This window comes from Opisthocomus hoazin, chromosome 2 (genome assembly GCF_030867145.1).
Source record: "Opisthocomus hoazin isolate bOpiHoa1 chromosome 2, bOpiHoa1.hap1, whole genome shotgun sequence".
Taxonomy (NCBI): domain Eukaryota; kingdom Metazoa; phylum Chordata; class Aves; order Opisthocomiformes; family Opisthocomidae; genus Opisthocomus; species Opisthocomus hoazin.
Genome location: NC_134415.1, coordinates 131,976,191 through 131,988,347, shown reverse-complemented (window position 1 = coordinate 131,988,347; position 12,157 = coordinate 131,976,191). Strand labels below are relative to the sequence as shown.

The 12,157-nt window shown below is 54.1% G+C and overlaps 1 protein-coding gene across 2 annotated transcripts in view; it reads right to left on the bottom strand.

Moving 5' to 3' along the window:
• ASXL2 (ASXL transcriptional regulator 2) overlaps positions 1-12,157 on the bottom strand; it is a 113,413-nt gene that overhangs the window by 17,927 nt on the left and 83,329 nt on the right. For both annotated transcript variants that reach the window (XM_075415132.1, XM_075415131.1), the window contains 3 exons: positions 9,271-9,397; positions 3,190-3,330; positions 1,066-1,229 (listed from right to left, as the gene is read on the bottom strand). In XM_075415132.1, coding sequence (XP_075271247.1) covers positions 1,066-1,229; positions 3,190-3,330; positions 9,271-9,397 — 432 coding nt within the window. The remainder of the gene's footprint in view (positions 1-1,065; positions 1,230-3,189; positions 3,331-9,270; positions 9,398-12,157) is intronic.

Genomic DNA, 12,157 nt, shown 5'->3' with positions numbered 1-12,157 from the left:
GGAAGAACTGTCTTACCAGAAGGTTCTCTCAGCTGTTGGTTCGATACCGAGGGCTGAGTTCTCACCCCCTGGTCTCTCATGTTAGTTGTTCCAGTCACCACCAACTGTTCAGTGCTCAGCGAAAGCCTTCACCGTTCCTTCTGTGCCACCCCCAGAACAGATGAACCCGTTCCTCCCCACTGAGCACTTCTCAGCTCTTCCAAATCCCTCTCTTCACACGCAAAGAGGGCTCAGACGGACAATCCACAAAAACAACCTGCCTCCAAAGGTCACGCTGCCTGCTTGGTGCCTTTCACCTACTGCGTGTTTCAGCTGGGGACAGGAGCTCTCTGGAGCAGGTCGAGCCTTCTCTGCGATCTGGACAGCGTGAATACGCAGCGGAAAGCCCAGGCAGTTTTCCCTCCGCCAGGCTCGGCACGTGACAGCAGTATGACAAGGCAGCAAGGGACAGAAGAGGCTGGAGCTAAATGGCCGCATCCACAGAATCACAGAATCACAGAATGGTTGGGGTTGGAAGGCACCTCTGTGGGTCATCTAGTCCAACCCCCCTGCCGAAGCAGGGTCACCTACAGCAGGCTGCACAGGACCTTGTCCAGGCGGGGCTGGAATATCTCCAGAGAAGGAGACTCCACTCCACAGAGAAGGAGAACCCGCTCAGGTGTTCTGTGGGAAGGCCCCAGCCTAAAGGGCCACAGGGTTAATCCCGCACCGAAGAGTCTGGGAGAGGGCAGGAGAGAGGAAGATGCCGAAACCGCGGCATTCCCCCCGCTCCCGGCCCTCTTCAAGTCCAGTGTAACAGAAACAGCTGGGAAGACGGAGCTGATTCAGCAGAATTAAGCCACCAATTTATCAAACCTGAATTCCTTTTTCCGGGTAGCAACACACACCCAAGCGAATGGCTGAAGGATTTTCCAAATGTTTTTTACACTGTGCACAGAAGAAAAAAGTCTGTCCCGTCAGACACAGGCGTGGTGTTCGGAGCTGCCGTCTGCGTCGCTTCTGGAGACGCTCCCCCCCCGGCGCCCACCAGCCCGGCGTCTCGGCGCGACAGACGCCGCGACGTACCTGCCTGTCCACCTCCGGCAGCAGCAGCAGCAGGCGCTGCTGGCATTCCGCGGGCAGCACAGAGAACGTGTGCTTGTTGATCAGGGCCCGCAGGTTGGTGTTCACCAGGATGGAGTCGGGAGTCTCCACATCGATTTCCGCGCACTTCGCTCTCTTCAGCTGCCCTGCAACGAACCACAGAGACGTGGGTCACAGAATCACAGAATCACAGAATCACAGAATCACAGAATAGTAGGGGTTGGAAGGGACCTCTGTGGGTCATCTAGTCCAACCCTCCTGCTGAAGCAGGGTCACCCAGAGCAGGCTGCACAGGACCTTGTCCAGGCGGGGCTGGAATATCTCCAGAGAAGGAGACTCCACAGCCCCTCTGGGCAGCCTGGGCCAGGGCTCCATCACCCTCAGAGGGAAGAAGTTCTTCCTCGGGTTCAGACGGAACTTCCCAGGCTTCAGTTTGTGCCCATTGCCCCTTGTCCTGTCGCTGGGCACCACTGAAAAGAGCTTGGCCCCATCCTCCTGACCCCCACCCTGCAGATATTTGTAAGCATTTATTAGGTCCCCTCGCAGCCTTCTCTTCTTCAGGCTGAACAAGCCCAGCTCCCTCAGCCTCTCCTCGCCCAGAGGGCTGAAGGCTCCCCTGCAGCTCACTGGGCCTGAGGTTTTCAACGCGCCGCCTTAGCAACCCATTTCAAAGCTTGACTTGGAATATGCGTTCTACCTTTGTGCACACAGTTGAAAAGAAAACGTGGGAGGTCCTGTCCAGCCCCATTTCCACACACGGAATCACAGAGTCACAGAATCACAGAATCACAGAATGGCAGGGGCTGGAAGGGACCTCTGTGGGTCACCCCGTCCAACCCCAATACCTAATACGCTGTGTCAGTTCACCTCACTGCTGTGGGAATCCCGGCTCCCTGGGCACTGGCAAGGAGTCTTTTTCAGGAGGGTTTCTAGAACCCACGTCTGTTTTCTATTTTAAGCCTCTAGTTAAGGTCAGCTTGTTCTTTGGGATTTCTTCCTGGACTTTCCTACTTTGTTCTCAGCAAAAGCCTGTCAGAAAATTCATTGTGCTTGTGTAGAACCCAGGACACTAGGCAAAGCCGTAAAAACAAGCAACCATTCTGTTCTCTTTCTGTGTTTGAGGGCCAGCAGGCCCAGCCTGAACCCTGCTGCTGCAGCCAGCTTCATGTCTGTGCTGCAAATTCAGAGCAGAATAAGGAAGAAAGCATTTGCACGGCGTACTCCCACTGCCGTTGGACTCATCCACTGTCTGTTCCTGGCAAAACGCCGTCTGTTTTGAAGCTTAGAGTCAAAGTACATTATATTAGCAAAATGGGTTAATATTCAGACAGACCCCGCTGCCCCAGCTTCAGGGCTGACAGCAGTCATTTTTAAGGTAACGGTACCTAACAAAATAAATGCTGTGGAGGCTTGTTTCGTTAGGGGAAGTTTGCTTGATTGGAAGTCATTCAGAAAATGACTCTGCAGCTTTATAATCTACTTAAGGTGCAGAATTCCCTAATTAGAGGGGACAGATTGATTCCATGGGACAAATGGTTCTACGATTCTAAATGAAACATGCCCTGAAAAGTGCCTGTTTTCACCAGTGATGAAGAAAAGCTAGGATGATTGGAACAGAGAGAGACCTCAGCACGTCCTCACGCTCACCGAGGTCAGCTCCATCATCGGCACGTGTGCAGGCACCCACGGAAGGCTGAGACAGACCTAACCCCAGTGAGAGGGAAGGATGCCAGACAGCAGCAGGGCCTGAAGTACCAAGATCTGGGAATGAATTTCCTTCTTCTTTTTAATGCTACCAACGTGTCTGAAGCACGTTACAAAGCCTGCTAAGTAACGCGAGCACTTTGTTGCTTCTCAAACAGCAAGCTGCGAATTCACAGGCAGAAACCCCTGATGATCAGAAACGAGAAGAGGCTTTTTTGCATCTGTCAGGTTTGAATTATTGATCCTAATTCACACAGCGTACTAGCAGTACCCTCCAGAGTTGTCCACGAGTCGCTTTAGCAACGGAATTCATTACACACTTTAGTCAATTCAGCTATTTAGGCTTTTGTTCTGTCATCACAGCAACCAAATCTCTGTAAAGCAGAAAAATAAATGTCTTACTTGCATGGAGTCTGTCAGATCTCTGGAACGGTTTCTTCCCCAGCCCTGGCAAGGAGTTATCAAGCTTAACAGAGGGAGAGGAGCTGGAGGTGGAGTTCTGAGGGCTGCTGGACTGTCCATCCGACTGCTTTCCTTCCCAAGCTGCACAGGAAATTGGAACATTTAAACACAGGGATGTACAAAGGAATATAACACGAGACATCTGTTTGGACCGAAGGAAAGATTCTTTAACGTGCATATGCTAATCCTAGCAGCTCTGGGACCAGCCCTTCTAGGCCACTTCCATGCCTGTCTGCTGCAGCGCTCGCTTCCCCCCCGGGGGAAAGCAGCGGACCCCGGGGCAGCTGCCAGACCACCACACAGTGCAGACCGGACGCCCTTTCACGGACCGTCTGAGTCTCTTTCCCAGGCAGCCCCACCTTATTTCTCACCCATATCCAATCCAGTAACGATCTTGTTAAACCTTCCCTTCAGAGGCAGCTTTAGCTTCGGTTAGAGTTCACTGTCAGGAAAAATCTCGTCATACTTTATGTGTACTTTCTAAATTTTTAACCTACTATTGTAGCTTTTGTTCTTTTAGATCACCCTCAGTAATTCCTCCTCTTCTTTCAAACACTCAAGAGATATTTTCGTGTCCTCCTCCAAAGTCACTGCCTGGCCAAACCAGGCAGATTTCACTACTGTGATTTCTCCTTACAAACCACTGCCACCCACCCTCTCTTTTGGATAGCGGGATCTCTTCTGCCTTCTTCCCTTGAGCCTCCCTGCCTTCCTTTCCCTCCTCTTCTTTAGCGAGACGAGCATGAGCTGGTCCTCCCCCTGCTCTGAGTTTATGTGTAGCAACAGGTACTCACTCAAGTATGGGAAGACACTGAAGTCCCAGAAGAGCAATTCCACAACACACGAGATGAAGTCACAAACGAAACGAACGCTGGCTCTGATCACACTTGCACTGACCAGCTCCTCCACCCCGTCTGCGCCAGCTTTGCTGCCCAGCTGCCTCTCTCACCCTCCTCTCCGCCTGGTTCCTGTCCCCTTCCTTCTGTGTACTATCACGAGGAGAGGAGTCACAGAATCACAGAATCACAGAATAGTAGGGGTTGGAAGGGACCTCTGTGGGTCACCCAGTCCAACCCCCCTGCCCAAGCAGGGTCACCTACAGCAGGCTGCACAGGACCCCGTCCAGGCGGGTCTTGAATATCTCCAGAGAAGGAGACTCCACAGCCTCCCTGGGCAGCCTGTTCCAGGGCTCCGTCACCCTCAGAGCGAAGAAGTTCCTCCTCATGTTCAGACGGAACTTCCTGTGCCTCAGTTTGTGCCCATTGCCCCTTGTCCTGTCGCTGGGCACCACTGAAAAGAGTCTGGCCCCATCCTCCTGACCCCCACCCTTCAGATACTTGTAGGCATTTATAAGGTCCCCTCGCAGCCTTCTCTTCTTCAGGCTGAACAAGCCCCGTTCCCTCAGCCTCTCCTCGTAGGGGAGATGCTCCAGTCCCCTCACCATCCTCGTAGCCCTCCGCTGGACTCTCTCCAGTAGCTCTTCATCTTTCTTGAACTGGGGAGCCCAGAACTGGACACAGTACTCCAGATGAGGCCTCCCCAGGGCAGAGCAGAGGGGAAGGAGAACCTCCCTCGCCCTGCTGCCCACACTCTTCTTGATGCACCCCAGGATCCCATTGGCTTTCTTGGCACCCAGGGCACGCTGCTGGCTCATGGTTAACCTGTCGTCCACCAGGACACCCAGGTCCCTCTCCGCAGAGCTGCTCTAGAGCAGGGGAAGGAAGGGAGAAGCAGGAGGGGAAGAACGGACTCCGTGGAAGCTGATGAAAAACTGACAAAAGCCACCCCTGCTGCAGTAACGCTCAGCGGCTTTCACAGTAACCAGTGTTCAGAGTAACGGGGGGCTGCATCAACAGACGCTGCTCCTACCCTAGATCCGTCGAAGCAGCTCCCAGCAAAGGCTGAGGAACACGGCCCTCCTGAGACCACACGTGAGAGCAGTTTCACCCGTAACTTCCTTCCGTCCCTCGCAGTCTGTAAGGTGGGAAAGCTGATGTGGCTGGATGCTGGCACGGGTAGATACCAACTCTTCAGGACAAGGGGCAACGGGCACAAACTGAGGCACAGGAAGTTCCAGCTGAACCCGAGGAAGAACTTCTTCCCTCTGAGGGTGACGGAGCCCTGGCCCAGGCTGCCCAGGGAGGCTGTGGAGTCTCCTTCTCTGGAGATATTCAAGACCTGCCTGGACAAGGTCCTGTGCAGCCTGCTGTAGGTGACCCTGCTTGGGCAGGAGGGTTGGACTAGATGACCCACAGAGGTCCCTTCCAACCCCTACTATTCTGTGATTCTGTGATTCAGCAAAGACAGTGAAGAAGATGAGTCAAAGAGGGTGGCACTGCCCATACGAGCGTGTGGGACAACATGAGTTGAATCCAAGGGTCCTGGGGCAGCCCACCAGTGTCCTTACAAGGCCCCTCTCTACCAGCTTGGAAAAGAAATGAAGATCGTGGGAGGTTCCCCACAACCAAGAAAGGCAAACGTTGCACCCGCCTTTAAAAAGGGCCCAAAAGACAACCTGAGAGCAGACAGACTTGTCAGCCTCACTTTTCTCCCTGGGAAAATCATGGAGTGACTCCTCTTGGAGCACATTTCTGGTCACACAAAGGAGATGATGGTGACTGGAAGCAGTTAGCATGGATTTACCACGGGTAAATCAGGCCTGACGAGCCTGATTGATTCTGTGATCAAATTACTGGGCTTGTGGATGGGAGAAGAGAGACGCCTGTCATTCATCTCGACTTTCGCAAGGCATTTGAGTTCCTGCCCCACAATACCGTATGTGAGCTGGGACGCTGGGGTCTGGGTGGTGGACAACCAGACGGGCGAGCGGCGGGTGAGGTGGCCAGCGCTGAAGAACCACACTCTGTACTCTGCGTGGAGGCTGGTAACGAGCGAGTGCCTCGGGGCACCGGTCCTGCGCCGCACTTTTATTTGGGGATGGCAACGGAGCACTCGCTGAAGTGTGCAGGCAACGCCAAATTTGCGGGGAGCGGTCACTCTGCTCGAGGGCAGAGCTGCCACCAGCGGGACCAAGCCAGGCTGGAGGATCAGGCCAGCAAGTACCTTGCAAGGACAAATGCAACGTCCTGCCCCCGGGAAGGAAAAGCCCCTGGCAGCAACACAGGCTGGGGGCAGCTCTGCTGGAGGGGACCTGGGGGTCCTGGCAGACACAAGCTGAACTTGTGCCCTGGCACCCACGGCATCCTGGGCTGCAGGACCACAGCCAACAGACCAAGGGAAGCGATGATCCCCCTTGGCTAAGCGCTTGTTAGACCACATGTCAGTTCTCTGTCCTGCTCTGGTGCCTCTAATGCAAGGAAGACATCAACAACCAGGAGCGGGCTGAGGGCCACCGAGATGCTCAGGGGACTGCAGCGCTTGCCCTGTGAGGAGAGGCTGAGGGACTGGGGCTTGTTCAGGCTGCAGAAGAAAAGAGGTCGAGGGACACCTGGCAGTCACCATTCTGTTCCTAATGGGAGGCCAGCAGGAACGTGGAGCCAGGCCTGTCACAGTGGTGCAAGGCAGGAGGACATGAACAAACAGGCAAGAGTCAGCCAGGATATAAGGAAAAACGTCCTCCCCATGAGGAGCAGGGGCCCAGAGAGGTTGTGCCTCCTCCATCCTTGGAGGTTTCCAAGATGCGGCTGGCCAGAGCCCTGAGCGAGCTGGTGGAGGCCAAGCCGCCCTGCCCTGAGCTGGAGGTTGGACTGGAGACCCCCCGAGGTCCTACCACCATGCACGGTCCCAGGATTCTAACATCTTCAGAGCAGCACTGGAAAGGCTGGATAAGCTGACGTGCAGAAAGTACAAATCCCTCGCGGCCGTAACGCAGCAGCAAAACATGGGGAAGTCAGAGAGGAAACCAAACGATGACAAAAATCAAATGGAGATGCCAGAAGAAAACAGTTCACCCATGATGAAAATGGATGTGGCAATAGTTTGGGATGTGCGAAACCAAAGTAAGGACAGAAACCGATATGCCATGACCTCCTGCCCCGGAGGCGTGACATGGGCCAGACCACAGGCCAGCAGCGGCAGGATCCTGGCCACAGCCAGGAAGGGCAAAAGCCTCATCAGAATCACGAGAAACAAAGACACCAAACAACACTTTAAGTACTCTCAGTAACACGAGTGTGGATTACTTAGGCCATTAGTCTATTTTAATAATTACTCTATGCTAGCTAACAATCTCACAAAATATCCCACCTGCTCCAGTCCCTCTTAGGTCTCCCCTGTTGCTACGCCCCTAAGCGCAGACGCAGTCGCTCCTGGGGCAGGGGGCTCCGGAGCCGGGCTCCTCCAGGAACGATCTCCGCCTGCTGTGCTAACGAACCCTTCAGGTTTAATCCCAGCTAGCAGGAAAATTGCAAAAGGCTTTTAAACTATCGCTTTATGCTAAAGACTTCACACACCTGGCACTGCATTTCACAGAATCACAGAATCCCAGAATGGTCAGGGTTGGCAGGGACCTCTGTGGGTCACCCAGCCCAACCCCCTGCCCAAGCAGGGTCACCCAGAGCAGGGGGCACAGCACCGTGTCCAGGCGGGGCTGGAATATCTCCAGAGAAGGAGACTCCACAGCCCCTCTGGGCAGCCTGGGCCAGGGCTCCGTCACCCTCAGAGGGAAGAAGTTCTTCCTCGGGTTCAGCTGGAACTTCCCAGGCTTCAGTTTGTGCCCGTTGCCCCTTGTCCTGTCACTGGGCACCACTGGAAAGAGTCTGGCCCCGTCCTCCTGACCCCCACCCTGCAGATATTTGTAAGCATTTATAAGGTCCCCTCGCAGCCTTCTCTTCTTCAGGCTGAACAAGCCCAGCTCCCTCAGCCTCTCCTCATAGGGGAGATGCTCCAGTCCCCTCCTCATCCTCGCAGCCCTCCGCTGGACTCTCTCCAGCAGCTCCTCATCTTTCTTGAACTGGGGAGCCCAGCACTGAACACAGCACTGCAGATGGGGCCTCCCCAGGGCAGTGTAGAGGGGAAAGCAAGCAGGACAGATCGGTCTAGTTTGGGTTTGGATTTGTTTAGAGCTATTTGGAAAGGGAGAATAAACAAACACACTAAAACACAGAAAGAATTTTATGCTAAAGAAAATCAGCGTGAGATGAGGAAACACCTCCAGTTATGTAAAAGGCAGCAGGGAGAAGAAATCAAATCACCTGCACTCTGTGTCCACGGCGGACAGGACAGCAAATCTTGGGTTTGAAGCCAGAAAAGATCCTGACTAGAGGCTAAGAACAACATTTTAAGGATAACGTTACCAAAGCAGGAAGGGCAAGACTGGCTGGGAGTTCTTGGTCTTTGCACCAATGCCATCTCTGAGAACAGACCGAAGCAAACATCCATCGGGAACGCACCACAGACCCAGCCCTGAGGAACCGACCTGGACTAGGTGAGCTCTCAAGGGTGCTCCTGGGCCCAGCTTCTGATGGCTCCAGGAAACTTCTTAACCTGACCAGCCAACTGCAGCTGAACACTGAACATGAGGAAGAACTTCTTCCCTCTGAGGGTGCCAGAGCCCTGGCCCAGGCTGCCCAGGGAGGCTGTGGAGTCTCCTTCTCTGGAGATATTCCAGCCCCGCCTGGCCGCAGTGCTGTGCCCCCTGCTCTGGGTGACCCTGCTTGGGCAGGGGCTTGGGCTGGGTGACCCACAGAGGTCCCTGCCAACCCCACCATGCTGTGAGGCTGTGATTCTGTGAAAGAAATCAACACAAGAAGAAACACCCCCTGACGTGCTGAGCCGTGAGCAGGACCTGAGCATGTGCCCAGGCAGCTGAGGGGCAGACGTCCGTCTCGCAAAGCAGCTGTTTAACCAGGCACTGGCACGGGAAGGTCCACGCTAGATCTGTTCTTACCCGAATGCACTCCTGATAAAATCAAAGCCGGGCAAACAGAAGCTGGACTATTTCAGCAACAAAAAGAATGCCCTATGAAAAGAGCACTGTCTTCTCTCCTCCCCCAGGAGCAACACAGGGCACGTCAAAGCGATGCGACAGTAACAGCCCGCGCAGGAGTCCCGGCCACGTACCGGGTTTCGCCGGGGTGGAGGCAGCGGCTGCCTTGACGGCCTTCAGCAGGACGTGCTGGCTGGACGAGACGGGCATGCCTGCTCTGCATTGCTGCTGCTGCTGCTTTTGCTGCTGCTGTTTCAAGGCCTGGGGAAGAGGACAGAAGAACGTGACCGAAAAGAAATTCAAAATATTCTTAGACATTAACAGCGCACCATGCAAACCGTCTGTTTTACAGCCATCGGTAGCTGGATTCTGATTTTAACTACGTCAGAAGTTCAGAAGGACTTCCCCCAGGCAGTCTGCTCGCGTGGGACACGGACCCTGCCCGTTTCGGCGCACGGCTACACGCAGCCACACGCCGCGGCATCACGGACGGGTTTGGGCTGGAAGTGACCTCGCCGCGCCCCAACCCCCTGCCGTGGGGGATCTCCTACCTCTGCGTCTAAAGCAAAAGCTAACGGTTGCAGAACACCTCCAGCTGTGTCGTTCCATGAAAAAAAAGAGAAGGCAAAGAGAAAGGATTCCAGATCCTGAGCTGCTTCCAGGAGTAATTACATAAATAACTTCAAAGTAAAAGTACCGTTGTGGAATCACAGAATCACAGAATCACAGAATAGTAGGGGTTGGAAGGGACCTCTGTGGGTCACCCAGTCCAACCCTCCTGCCGAAGCAGGGTCACCCACAGCAGGCTGCAGAGGACCTTGTCCAGGCGGGGCTGGAATATCTCCAGAGAAGGAGACTCCACAACCTCCCTGGGCAGCCTGGGCCAGGGCTCCGGCACCCTCAGAGGGAAGAAGTTCTTCCTCGGGTTCAGCTGGAACTTCCTGTGCCTCAGCTTGTGCCCATTGCCCCTTGTCCTGTCACTGGGCACCACTGCAAAGAGTCTGGCCCCATCCTCCTGACCCCCACCCTGCAGATATTTAGAGGCATTTCGAAGGTCCCCTCGCAGCCTTCTCTTCTCCAGGCTGAACAAGCCCAGCTCCCTCAGCCTCTCCTCGTAGGAGAGATGCTCCAGGCCCCTCCTCATCCTCACAGCCCTCCGCTGGACTCTCTCCAGTAGCTCCTCATCTTTCTTGAACTGGGGAGCCCAGCACTGGACACAGCACTGCAGATGGGGCCTCACCAGCGCAGAGCAGAGGGGGAGGAGAACCTCCCTCGCCCTGCTGCCCACACTCCTCCTCATGCACCCCAGGATCCCATCGGCCTTCTTGGCACCCAGGGCACGCTGCTGGCTCATGGTCACCCTGTCGTCCCCCAGGACACCCAGGAATTCATTCCCGTCTCCTGGAGAAGCAAGTAGCAGCTTACTAAAAACCTTCAGCAGAGATGCTACCCACTAGGAAAGACTTTTTTAATTAGGAGAGTAACGAAGACTAAAACACCAAGGGGAAGAAAACAAAATCCTTCATTTCAGGAAAGGCTGTTCAAGCAACAATACCACAGCCCAGCAGGCACCAAGGACGAAGGCAAGGAAGCAAGAAGCTTTTGCCCAAACCAAAGCGTCTGTTTTCAAAAAACGGAATCCAAGCCCAAATAAACTTCACAGCAGAAAAAATTACGACAGATCAAGTATGCCGCGGGATTTCAAAGTAGGAACTAAGGGGAAAGATTACGCTGCGTACACACCCGTGAGTGGGACTGGTAACTGGAGATCAGCGCTACCTTCAAAAACCAACAACAAAACAACGAAACTCCCCAATAACGACGACAATAATAACGACAATAACGTGGTTAGAACCAGGAGAGAGAATAAAAATACGCCGGAACCTGCAGAGCCCCCCACACGAGGAAAACAGCAGACAAATGGACTTTCAGGCTGTAGAGGCACGAGTGGGGGAGACGGACAACGGAAGGGCACAGGTAACGAGCGGACACGTTAGATTCCTGTTTTCCAATTAATTAAGCAGTTCCTAGTCAGCCACTTCTACCACAGGTGAAAAAAAGCATTTTGGCAAAGTGGAACACAGCAAAATCGAAAATGAGTAAGAGGCAGTCTCCTGTGCAATGCACAACTGGCCTCCTGTTACTGAGGTCAAGTGCTTTTAAAAAAATAGATAAAAAGCGAGACCTGGCGTACATATGAGTGACAAAAATCCATAAACAAGTTCAAGACAGCTTTTGCAAATTCTTCTGTGGTTTGGTGACGAACAGCAGGCAACAGTGCACGTCAAGAAAGCGCTGGGCAGTGAAGCCCGTTCAGGGGGGTGTGTGAATCCCACCCACCCCCACGCAAATCACGCCAGATCTCCAAGGTTTGGTGTATTCTGTTCACTACTCCGCACGCCATTTAATCGCTGCGTTTCTCCCGGCTCAGGTAAAATAATCCTGCTTTTGTTCCCTGTGTCAGCTCAGGTCTCGGCCGTGCAGTGCCTGCGGGGTGGCTGGGGCGTGGGTGGGAAGAGGAGGAAATGATTATTCATTAGATATCGCTTTTCACATTCCCTCTCAGCCCCGCACTTCTGTTCTCCGTTCTAAACATCTGGGGGTTTCTTTAATATACATTTGCACTGGGTGCTGGCATAACCATGGAGTAATTCTGGTGGGGTAGGACCTCGGGGGGTCTCCAGTCCAATCTCCAGCTCAGGGCAGGGCGGCTTGGCCTCCACCAGCTCGCTCAGGGCTCTGGCCAGCCACGTCTTGAAAATGTCCAGGGATGGAGAAGGCACAACCTCTCCAGGCCCCTGCTCCACCGCTGGACTGTCCTCATGGGGAGAAAGCTTTCCCTTATGTCCCCTTTTCCCTTCTACCACTCAACTTGTGCCCGTTGTTTCTCGTTGTCCTACTTGCTTCAAGAAGGCCAACACCATCCTGGCTTGGACCAGCAATGGGGTGGCCAGCAGGACTGGGGCAGGGATCGTGCCCCTGTGCTGGGCACTGGTGAGGCCACAGCTCGAGTGCTGGGCT